This window comes from Anas platyrhynchos, chromosome 8 (genome assembly GCF_047663525.1).
Source record: "Anas platyrhynchos isolate ZD024472 breed Pekin duck chromosome 8, IASCAAS_PekinDuck_T2T, whole genome shotgun sequence".
NCBI classification, from domain to species: Eukaryota; Metazoa; Chordata; class Aves; order Anseriformes; family Anatidae; genus Anas; species Anas platyrhynchos.
Window position 1 is genome coordinate 9853122 of NC_092594.1, and position 13016 is coordinate 9866137.

At 36.0% G+C, this 13016-nt stretch overlaps 1 protein-coding gene across 2 annotated transcripts in view; it reads right to left on the bottom strand.

Moving 5' to 3' along the window:
* Positions 1-13016, bottom strand: part of DPYD (dihydropyrimidine dehydrogenase) — a 353894-nt gene that overhangs the window by 245162 nt on the left and 95716 nt on the right. For both annotated transcript variants that reach the window (XM_038182862.2, XM_038182863.2), the window contains one exon: positions 8154-8241. In XM_038182862.2, the coding sequence (XP_038038790.2) occupies positions 8154-8241 (88 nt within the window). The remainder of the gene's footprint in view (positions 1-8153; positions 8242-13016) is intronic.

Sequence of the window (13016 nt, forward strand, 5' to 3'; positions counted from 1 at the left end):
CCTTACTTCTTCAAAAGAGAGTACTGAAAGACATATAGTACATACTACCATGTTAAATATTAAGACATTGGATGAAGTGTATCAAAGAGCATCTCTCTCCTAGTCTTAACATCCAAAAAGTCTTAATGGTAAACTAATTAAAAGGTTGTCACACCTGAAGTGCAGTGTTCCACAAACTTACACTTTCAGAAGAGCTGTAGTTCCCTAGCTTTCCTCTTCCATACCCTGCCCCAGCTTCCACCTTTCAGAACACAAGCATAAGCACTGTTCCCATTGCCACTGATACTGCTCACTGCCAGTGAAGGGATATGGCCACATTCTGCTACCATCACTTTGTACTTAAGTTCAAGAGCAAGCCCATCTGCAACCTTCCAGATACCCAGGGCAAAGACCAGCACAGATACAGGGCCATGGGCAAGACTTCAGGAGCCCAGCTCCGAGTCGCTTCATCTCTTTGTCCTTCCATTCTATCTATTAATTTATTCTGCTTTCACTGTGCTGATTAATTATCTAAAATATCAAACATTATTAAAAAAAAATGTTTTCCAATATTTTACCAAAAAAACTGTAAGGAAAATATAGTTTAGAAAGTTACACTAAGTGGTGTTATATAGACTGTGTTAGACCACTGCAAACCATGAGTTACTACGGTAATAAATAAGCATTTGCAGTATATGTACAGTAACTTAAATGCTTTGTTATATGAACACTTTCTTACATAACATCCTCTTTCTCCAGCTGAAAACTTTTATTACTGATCAATTACCAGTGACATTAAAGGCAGAATATTTAATAGAATATTCACATTCCTGAAAAAAAAATATTATGGATAATTTTTATTTCACAAAACCAGGGTGTAGTAGGCTACACACAACACAGATATGAGACACAGACATGCCAAATTGGTAACTGCACATCGCATGCAGTACAGAAGATCAGACCAGAGCTAAAGGGAGGTAGACTTCATTAAAATCACTAAGTTACCACAGCGCATGAAATGATGCAAACTATCTTGGATGCAAACAGTTTGGAGTGTTTTTTTTAGATGCTAAAATAATAAGATGTCTCAGTTGGCTAGTTTCTTACAGACGTCACAGAGGAAACAAGTCTAAAACTAGAATGTTTCTGAATTTTTTAATGAGATAAATGTCTGCTTGTGCTTTTGTTCATAGAATCTTTTTTCCTGTGCACTTCCGCAGAAATAAATTAATCTAACTGGATAGGATGTTTTGTGGCTTCCTACATCAAAATGTCAATAAATACTACATTGCTAACACAGGGAACAAAAACAAGCCTTAAACAGACATCAATAATCTGTGGAAACCAGGCAGAGGAGAATCTCCACATGTATCATTTGGAAGCATTATATAATTTGCATGTAAATTAGACTGTTTTTTACTTGGAAAAAAAAAAAAAAAAAAAAAAAAACACTATTAAAACTCTGAGGATCAATACTGACAAACCAGAAGAAATTGCATTTACTATCAGGAAAGGCATACAGCATCTTTTCTTTCATTCAATTTAAGAGCTTTTTATATAAATTCCTTATGCATTGGGGTGTTTTGATATGGCAGTTTTCTCAAAAAAATATATTCATTATTGTGCTTTGTGTAATAAAAATGAAAACATTGACTTCATCAGGATTATGAGATGTAGTGAATACATTAAAAGAAAAGAAGAAAAAATAGTAATTTCCTCTTCCTCTGGGTGAAGCTTAAAAAAAGAGAGACATACCAAAAAATACAGGAAAATATCACCTCCCTCTATCCATGCTCCTGTTCTGTGATGGCTTTCAAATTCGCTCAAGCTGCATTGGATTAAAATATTTTCCCATACCGAAGAACCACTATTTAAAGTACATTGTTATATAAGTAGCATTTTTTACATTGACACACACCAGTTAAAATATAACAAGAAACACCTCCAGTCTGTCAGGCCCCCACCAAAATATCTTCCGAAGAAGAATGAACAAAACATAACAACTTACCAAATCATACATATTCTATATTATAATGCTGATGATTTTTAATCAATCCAGAAATCTTTCACATCATTTGACTTATGTCATCATAACAGGACTGTAATTTCACACAGTGTCACTATCTTTTTATGAAAAAGAACGGAAGAAATATCTTGTACTGTCATTTTGTCCTTTGTAGTCTAGAATGTGAGAGATTCCTTAATTGACATAGTGTCATCGCAAAAGTCTATTCTACATAATTACACTATGGCAACTGAAACCAGCTGTCAGCCATTCCATTACACTAAGTACAAACAGACATCTCAAGAAAAGTCACTGCTTCAAGTACATCAATTTAACACCATTACTACTTTTTCTTTTAAATGTTTTTTTTTTGTATTTAGTGACCTGAAATATACAAAGATTAACACAGAAAGCTGAGTAAAACAGCAATTTCAAAAGCCTGAGGCCTCAAAGTAGTACTTAAAGATTAATTGTGATGCATATCTGTATATAATTATTACCAATCATCTAGCAGCTTTTGGACTTCTACAGTCTTTCACTGTATTAACAGTATCCCATTTACAGTATTCTGCATATGAACTCATGATTTTCTACGTTCTTTCCAACAGCATAGAGATGTCCTTTTTGAATTTACTCCAAGTTCCTCTGGCACAGAAAAAAACATCATTCTGTTTCTCTCACCTGTCACAGTCCTTTGCCTCTCACCACCCTTTCTTTCTTGCAATCTTTTCTTCATTTCATCTTCCCTTAATAATCCCACTGCTTTTTGTCTTTTGCCTTCCTTTGTCTACCCACTTTTCCTTCTTTCTCATTTCTAGTATATTGCCACATACATTTTTTCCTTTAATCCTTCAATCTCCCAAACTTCAGCTTCACCTTTACCCCTTTGGTATCCTTTTATACCCTCTAGCTCCTTCCCTCTCCCATTTCTCCCTTGAAAACCCTTATTTCCTCCAGTTTTATTTTAATCTAAGCATTTCTCTAAAACTTACTCACGTGTTTCACACCTATCCTATACTTTTCTGACATTCAGCTCTTACTCTACCATTTCCCTACCAGCATGGTCCAAACAGTCCTACAGTCCTACACAGAAGGCAGTGTGGCTTTTTATTTATATACATATATATGAATATGTATATATATATACACACACACATATATATTAATGCTTACCAGAAGGCTTACACCCACCTATGAGATCTATTAGAAAATGGTGAACCTGTCAGCTCAGACCAGGTATGGGAGAAGATAGTCAAACTGAACAAGGAGAAAACTGTAGGATCAGTCACAGAGGACTGCAGTGACAAAGTGCAGTTTTGAGTACTGATATCACAAAAGGTATTTCTGCATCCCCAGTTCTTCATTATTAACTCAGGCTATAAAGGATGAGTCACTCACTTGTTATGCCTGTGCCATGTAACACAACTTATCCCTATACCTTGCCTTAACTGCACCATCGGCTGTTTTTCACTGTGACTACTCAACCATGAAGGTGTCCAGTAACAAAACATCCAAGATTGTCTCACTGCACAGTACAAAGGCAGAGTACATGAGCAGCTCTTGCTCTTCAATGAGCAGCTTCTTCTAGCACAGACTTCTGCTTAACAGGAGGAAAGCTGGACAGGCAGCAAGCATTTCAGCTGAGAGCTACAGGATTCCCTGCTGATGTAATACTTGATTGTACTAGCCCTAAAGGATGACAAGTGTTGGAGCTCCATTTTACCAAACTCTATTTCACTTCTTGCTTTGACATACCAACACAAGGAAAGGATGACACAAAATCCCTAAGATCTCTCCTGGGACTATTTCAGAGGAGAGAACGAAGCAAGGGAGAACCATTCTCCTGCAGCATCTAAATGTGATTTGTTTTTTTCCTTTTTTTTTTTTTTTTTTTTTTGTTGTTGTTTTAAAGGAAGAGATGATGAAGATGGCTCTTGTCTATTATAAAACAAAGAATACACACTTTGCAATGTGAAGGTTGTGCATAAAGAGAAAACAGATGGAAGTTTGAACACTGGGCATCTTCTGATGTTTAAAAACAGTTACATGTGCATGGGGAATTTGAAGTCTGGTTTCCAAGAGATGCAACTGCAAGCAGTCGTATGAACTGAGAAACTGTCACTGGGAAGACACAATGGACTAGATTGTACCTTTAGAAAGTGGAGTTGTAATCCAGTTTGTATGGAAAAGGAGAACAGAAGTTGTGGCCTAAAGTCTGCTGAGTCACAGTGGCCTAATACAATGCAGCATAAGTGACATCCTTTTTCTCAAAGAGGCTCAAGGCTCATTGAGCCTGGCAATTCAATTACCCTCTCAACCCAGAAACAACCCCTCCTTCCCTCTCCCTCTTCTACTCTTGAGCTGAGGTCTAATGGCAGAGCAGCGAAGAACAGCTACATTGTACATGGCCTCTAAATATCTAAAAAGCCTCAGGCTTCAGAGAACAAGAATCCCTGACCTTTTATGATTGCTATAGCAGTTTTCCAACAAAACCAACTACATACAATAGAGCTCTTAAATATCTGACAAAGTAATTCATTTCCAGTACATTGCTGTCTAAATACTCCATATTAATAATGAATAATGTTTAAATAAATACCTGAATAGCATACTGCTTACTGCTTAGACATAGATGAGGAATTTATTGAACAGAATCTCCTTTAAACAGCTAGAAGGGTAACCTACTGCAGGGAGCTTCTTGAGAGAATAATGAAGCAAGATTCAGAAGTGGGAGAAGAACTTCAAATAAGCCCAGAAACTCTACTTGGATTTCCAGGACTTAATTAAGTACCTGAATATTCTGCACCGCAACTTTTTATTTTGTCTAGAAGCTAACAGATGTATTTATAAACTATTGGATTAAAAAAGAAAATGTATTTACAAGGTGAAAACAACAAAAAGATGTATCATTTTGAAAAGCATTTTCAAAGGCATTAACAAAACTTTGACAGTGTGAAGTACACTTACAACAATAGTGCAAAAATATTCAGCAAGTGTATTGTTGAATGATATCTGGATTATAATTTTAATACAACTTTAGAAAAAGTACAGTGAACAGCTATGGAACATAGTGAGAAATTACTTGCTGGTTCCATTAAAAACTTCCCAAATTATAAGCTTGAAGTTTCAGTGTGGTTTTCAAAAATGCACTGTTCTCGACTTCTGTCTGCTCTAAAAGCAGATGGTGCAGGTACCTCAAACACCACAACAGTAGAATGAAAGAGAGGAGAGGACACTGCAGTACCCACCACACCAACGCCCCCAGGGCCAGGACTTCAAGTGAACCATTTAGACTTTCCCTATCTCCCTCTCAACTTCCACCATAATTTTTCCACTAACTTTGTAGAAAGCACAAGTTTCAAAGTGCAATATTTAAAAAGGAAAAAAAATAATATTAAACATATATACCTAGAAAAACATCCTATTAATAAAGGAAAATGTAAGAATGTAGTGTTACTCTTCCTGAACAGAATCTGTTATAGAAAATTTCTATCAAATGCATTGGAAGTAAATTCAACAAAAGAAAAACTCAGCCTAGAAGAATGCATCCATCAAGACAAGGTTGGGTTTCCTTTAAGCTTACTTCCCTGCTTGGTACATGAATTACAGGCGGTACAGCCATTGATGTGGAAGCCATAAACAAACAGGATTTCCCAGCCTTGTTGCTCAGCCCATGACCTCACCTATTTGCTAAGTATATTTTATTTTATTTTATTTTTAAGTCAGAATTCTCTGTCTCAGATAAATGCTCCCATAGCTATGCAATATTGGATTTCTCTTTCCTTTTAGGGTTAGGAGAGAAAGCAAAGGGTCAGCCTGCATGTAAACTTCTACTTGAAACTGAATTTCATAGATGCAGTGCTGATTAGAGGCACGCAAGTTCCCATCCAATTATCATGGCTAACAGAAACTGACTATCTGACTTTTTAATACTTCCTGTGTGTGAAAGTCTCCTTCATTCTATGCAATTACCAGGCATCAACATGAGGCAAAAGCAGTTACCAAAATCACAGTATGCATATTTATAAAAACTACTGTTTCGTACTGGATATAGAAGCTACTACTAGGGATAGGATCCAAAAAGAAAGGCGGTAAGTACATTTCAGTAATCTGAGACACAGGTTTTCCCCTACAGAATCATAAGTCTCCTAATAGAATAGCAGTATACTGCAATTCTTTTCTAAAGCAGGATTTTCTGATAAAACATCAACTGATCAGGTCACTTGTTCAGGGCAAATGCAGAGTCTTACCTAGCATCTGCAGCTTCCAAGATGCTTTAAAAGAGTTATCAAACAGCCCAAACACTACAGTGTTGACCTGCCTCACTGACCATCAGACAGGTAAAATCTGGCCCTATTAAAACCTTGCAGAGTGCGCCCATTGGTGTCAGCAGGGCAAAGACTTCACATCTATAAGGCAGATTCCTGTTATTATTCCAGTACACCTTTGCCAAAATATAACTCTCAAAGCTCTGCAGTCATCCCACCTTGACTTCCTCTCCTCTGTAATGGATTCACAGAATTCAGAATGAATCAGCTGTTAAAATGACTGACCCTTTCTGCCAAGTCACAAAAGGGCATTATATTTCTGAGGCTGTGAGAATTTAAAAGACCCACCAAATTTATCATTTCAAGATGCTGCTGGTGTCAGTTCTTCAGACATTTTCTGTTGTAATTTTCAGTTTGCCTTCTTATTCTTTACTCCCAGTTTCCATACTAAGGCCCCTTTTATTTCCTCACTAATGCATCACCCTATCCTATCCTAGGCAGTAACACAACTAACCCTTAATCAAGAAAGGCCACCCTGGTAAAATACTTTCATAAAATTTGCTTTGCTCTTCCTAGAACTACAACGTGATCACAGGATGAGACTAATAGCTTTGCTACTGTCTTGTACCTTCTCTGTTCAGTTCATCTCCTTCATAATGCCTGGCAGAGGAAATAACAAGCAACATACTCCATGCTATACTACAGTCGCAAACAGATGCCTACATTCATAAATACAAATGCTACACTGACAAGGTACAGATAATATAAGAAAACTGTCTATATGCAGATGCTGGGCATAATGCCAATTCCCACATCAACACACAGTTGTATTATAATTGATACATGTATCTTAATATCTCCTCTTATCCTAATGTTTCTTGTTAAGGTGCAAAATTTACCAGTGTCTTCTCTCCAGAGTGCAGAGCCCAGTACAAGCAAGGTGGCTGTTGGCTCATGCACGGTAGCACTGCTGTTGCCCACTTCTCTCCATCTCTACCTGCTTGGGCCCTTTCAGTTGCATCCAACAGCAAGATGGGCTGGAGCAAAACATGCAGCCAGAAAATCTTTGTATCACCTCCTGTGGTTCATGAGTTTAGTTGGGTTCATACAGATAAACAAATCACACTGCTGCAAATGATTCCACAGGTGGGAAGTAAGTTTTTGAGACTGCAAGGGGCAATAATATCCAGTCATCTTTAGACTATCCCAGATAGCCTAATGAATCTTGTCATATTAACTTTGCAGTCATTTTTGTTTATTCCTATTTCTTACTGTTAAAAGTAGTACGTAGACCACAAATGAAAATAAAGTTTTTAAGCTTTCATTATTATTACAGTAAAATAGCCTATTAAGAAAAGATACTATACCTCCAAAAAAGAGGGCTCAATTTGTTCCTGTAATAATTTACTGCTAGTCTAAGTGACAGTCCACATTTGCATTAGCCAGAGCATCTTACTATAAAGTACAACAGTGAGAAAACATTCCTTGAGATGACCACTTTCATCTCAAATTTCTGCCAAAAGCAAATTTTAATTATAATCACTTGTTAAACAACAACAACAATATTTAATGAAAGAAAAGTTTTGTAACTCTAATACCTCAGGTAGCAGCAAAGTTAAATCACTGCATTGTAATGCTCATTTTTTAATACCATTATGCATGAAAACCATCAAAAACAAAAACTTTTTAGCAATAGTTACACAAAGAAGTAGATTTGCAATATATGCTATCTGTTCTAGCACAGAACAGCATTAAAAATAATTAAAAATTAGGTTACTTGAATTTTAAAGTATCTGTTGTAAACATTTTACAAAGACAAGCCTTGTAATGCAATCACATTAACAGAACTACAAGCAATCACTGCTATTTGCTTCCATGTACTACGGCAAGTCTGATTTTACCTTGTTTGCAATACTTGTGATGAATGACTTGATGTCCAGATTAGTTGGACAACTCTTCTGACAGGGGGCATCTGCACACTTCAAACATCTACAGGAATAAAAGAAAATATGTCACAAAGACATAGAATACAAATGCTGCCAATAGCATAATGTTTTCAAGTGAGTGTGGTTGAAGATAAGTCACAAGTGAATAATACAAAGCATTTTAATAAAATTTCTATTGAAAAACTCAAGTGCTACATGATCATTATCAAATTAAGTTGAATAAACATTAAATTCTGTTGACTCCACTTTACAAAGTGAAGTGAGTAGGTTGCAGTTACAAATGTGGACTACGCACACAAAGTATTAGGAAACAATGTCCAATTACGCTTTTTTTTTTTTCTCCTTGTATCCAAGATTGCTAAACTTCTGACCATTTAATTTTCCCATCTGAAAAACACCATTGCTGTGAATGAGAGTTTATTAATGAAATTCTTCAAGTTTTACTGTGGATTACATTCTAGACGTTGGACAATCAGATGTATTAAATCAACTATTTCCACAGAGGAAGGAACTAGTTTGTACTGTATGTGCCAAAGAACAAGAACGGCTGGTAAATTTTCAAATCACTTGTCTATGAGTTTCCTAAAATATGTCTGTGACCTTTGAAAACACTTCAATATTCCTAAGCATATTCCCAACTGAAATGCCTAAGACCCCCTAACAACAAACTTTATCGTATATTAAAACACACAAATTTTAAATAGCAATGATTTACTATCTGTGCCTGCTAGTCATGCATGGGGGTTTACTGGTAAAGTCGCTTGCACAAGTCCCTTATAAGAAGTAAGCCCTAAGAGTTGCCTATGTAAGTTACAATAAATAAATCTATCACAAAAGGTAAAAGTCAGCTGAAGAATGAAAACAGTTCTCTAATAAACACAAAGATATTTGCATGAAATTCTTGGTTTTATATACCAGTGATTATCACAGGTCAAATGTCATGCTTCTAATTCACCGAATTATTCCAGTTGCTCTTTCAAATAGTTTTACTAGTGTGCAAAATTTATAGAATTCGTAGTTTCAACTACTTTTGGAAAATGAAATAATGTTTTCTTGTTTGTTTGTTTTGTATATTGTCTGAACACAACTACTTACAGTCCCACAACTCTACCTTAATCCTCATTACTTAGTAGTAAATGATGGTACACATCTGGCTAGGACAGACTACTTTCAAACACAGAGAAGTGCAAGAGTCCTACAGAAAACACATAAATGATGAGTAAATTAAAAGGAATGAACAAGCCTAAAAGACCTGAAGTGAAAAACTGGTCTAACTTTGTCAGTCACATGCATTGTTTGTATTTTTCTCCTCCAGTTAAGGGTGGAATAAGAGTGAAAGCAAAGCCAAAGATTAATTAGTCTTTAATCTTCTCATTCATTGTTGTCTAGCTGGGTATTGCAGCCACCATGGCACCAATCATACTGCACCTGAATTTGAAGATACATGTGGTAGCACTGTTTGGATTTCCTCACAAATCTATTCACGGAGAAAGGGTCCCAAAGGAAATATTTAAAGGAAAATAGGTCTCATAGACAGCAAAGGCAGGGAAACATGGTAAAGCCAGATTCAGGTTCAAAACCATGGCAGGCTGCTAGTTCAGCTAGCCCAGGATGTCAGAGGGCTCTGGCAGAAAAGCACCTGCAAATTTAGCTGTGGTAGTTAAATATGCTGCTGCCCAGCACAGCAAGCATATGTTATAAATGCCTTAACCAGCAAAGGTACGCCAGTGGGGACCTCAAAAGGTGCATGTGTCCAGAGCACTGAGTCAAGAGGATGCTCTTAGCATTCTAAGCAGCCTGGAAGACAGAAAAGTTCTAGTACTAGAAGCCAGGAAAATTGGAGATACACTAGACAAAACCTGACGCTGTAAGGGCCTGGAAGATCATTTTGTCTATGTAGGCAGTAAAGAAATAATAGAAGCAGAAAATCATACATTTTAAAAGAAGCAAGTATTCCATTATAACTTCTGGCTCTTCATGTTCCTGAATGTGATTCACTTTAAAATGCAGCAGTCCTATATCTAAGACCAAAAGAATAACACTTAACATAAAATACATTTCTGTGGACTACGTATAGAACAATCTCATGTCAAAACTGACTAGAATGGCACCTAGCGGGATAAGCAGTGCACAGCTTTCCAGTTGTGGCTATTAAGCATCTTTACCGAATTGTATCTTTTTTGAATTTTGAAATGGTTCACAAATAACAGCTGTTGAAAATGTCAGCTATTTAAAGGGGAGGATGGTGGCAACACCATCTTGAATGTAAGCTTTTGGGACGAGGGGAGGGTGTCATGAATATGCCAGTCCAGACTTTCTCTTATAATAAGACCATCTTCCCATTCTCTGAGCACTCTGCAGACTAAAGTGCACCAGGCTGCCATTAATCCCACTTATCACCCTGACAGCTCAGTAATTACACTCCCACTATAGCTAGGTACTGTAAGGTACTGTAGTCCTAATAAAACATCAAGCACTGTGCAGAATGCATGCTGGTGAGGTGTTTTATTAAACTTGGGGGGATGATCATCAAGTGACATTCATGTTGACCTATTTTTCTATTTGACAATAAATTATGCTTTGACCATACCATAATATATATTACAAAGTGCATTTGCTGCAGTAAGGTATTGCATTCTGGTGAGCCGGGCAAAAAGTGTAAATACAATAGCAGAATCATTCACCGGGAACTTTTTACATAAATTGCTGCAAGTGATTGATCCTTTCAGAAACCACAGGAAAAATACCGTGCTTAAGGGAATATGCTGGCAATTACCACGAGCTTCAATTCAACATGCATGTTCCCACATGAAGAAACATTAAGTATTACATTTCTTTATCTTTTCCTTTTTCTTTAACTGCTTGCCCATTCTACAAAAACCCTCCTTTCATTTTACAGGGTAATTCCATTACTATGGTTTTAGCTCAAAATAATGTAAAGAACAAAGTAGAAATTTAAATTAAGTTTTTCTAATTCACCTACTTGCTTCCATCAAATATAAGTGTAGAGCTACGTGCTCACTGCTAAAAAGAAATATCTATGTTTTCAAGTAGTCATACTATTCTGGATGGCATAAAGACACAGAGCATTAGACAAAGCTAGACCTATGCTAATCTCCAAGTAGTTTTGGCAGCATTTGTTAGTAAAAAATATAGGGAAAAGCTTCCTACGACCAGAAAATACTCTATTATCAGTTGTTTCTCTCTGTTTGTTCATGGAACAACATCACCTTTAGAACCATATAAGCTATGCTGAGTCTTAAAAGATACTATATTCACTTTATATGTGTATTTATTCCCATGCAAAAGGCAATACCTTGGTCTTTGTACCACTAACCCTAACCTGAGGAACTTAAAGAAAATTAATGATATTTTTCATTTTGAAAGCACTTAGCTGTTGGTTCAACTCACTTTTATTGTCATATGGTAAATTAAGGTAGATATAAAACTCCTAGAAATGCTATGAAAGCATAGCATATTTATATAAATATTTATACAAATATTATCATTTGGCATAGCTTTACAGACATGCCTGTGACTATATAACAACAGAAATCCTTGTTTCCCACACATCTAAACTCAAAATTTACATCTCTTACTGAACAGTGTTAAATTATACATATGTATCCCCAGTGAACTTAAAATCTTTACCTTTTTATTTTAAGATATTGCAACACTAAAGCTACTTAACATTTAAGGTAGACCTGCTTAAATATCTTACAGGCACAAAATTATACATGCAAAGGATACTGATGTGGTAGCCCAATATTATCAGCTCTCAAGTTTGTACCTAATAATTTTTTCGGGGCAAAATGAGCACCCAAAACTGCGTGTACACAGAAATTCATTCAACCTACCTCTAACAGCATAGGTACTAAAAAAGCAAAACCAAAAATAATAAAAAAATATATATATAAAAAAAAAAGCAACACAGCAATTGATTCCAAACATCTGAAAGTAATAAAAGGGAAGAGGCACTTAAGAAGTAGTGAATTTTTTTTCAATGCAATAAAAAAGGAAAATGGAATAGACAATTTGCAAATTTCTGGAACAAATACTATCCTTTGGGGGAAAAAAAAAGATACAAGAGAAACATAAAGTATGTCTACATATAAATAAAAGATAATAAATGGGGGAGGGGGAGACAAAGACGTAACAAATATATGTACCAAATTCTTTCCTTTGGGATAACATGACACAAGAAAATTGTTCTACACTTTTGTTTACAGAGGCAAGAAAGAAGTCATAGACAAAGCTAATTTTCAATTAACAATTTTAATTGTCTACTTGTTGAAATATTGTAATTATCGTATTTTAAAGTCAATATTTTTGACCAACAGACTAGCCCCTAACACATCTTTGCTTCTAAACAAAGAAGGGCAATTTAGCTACATCATTACGTAAAATTGCAGTGAACAATTGTCTATGTAACTGGCAATAATACTACCTAAAGTGCAATCACATGTATGCTGAAAGGCCAGGACTGAAATAGATAATCTGAAGTAACATTCAGCAATGGATCATTAGTGATAACCTATCAAATTTTCGTATATCACAAAACAAGCTAGATTACCTTTATCATGGTTACTGTTAGCAGAGGCTTAGAAGCAGATTAAATCCTAATCCATTTATATGGGTTTCTGCAGGACAAACACTGATTTTGAAAAAGGGTTTCCAGCTCTATAGAAGTTTCTAAAGCTTTATCTGCTACTCAGAAAGATAGCCCCAATACCCACCTAAGCAGTACATAGCACACAACAATATTCAGTATCCAATTCCTGACACTTTGGCTAAGTAGTTTTAAGAGAATGGTAGAGC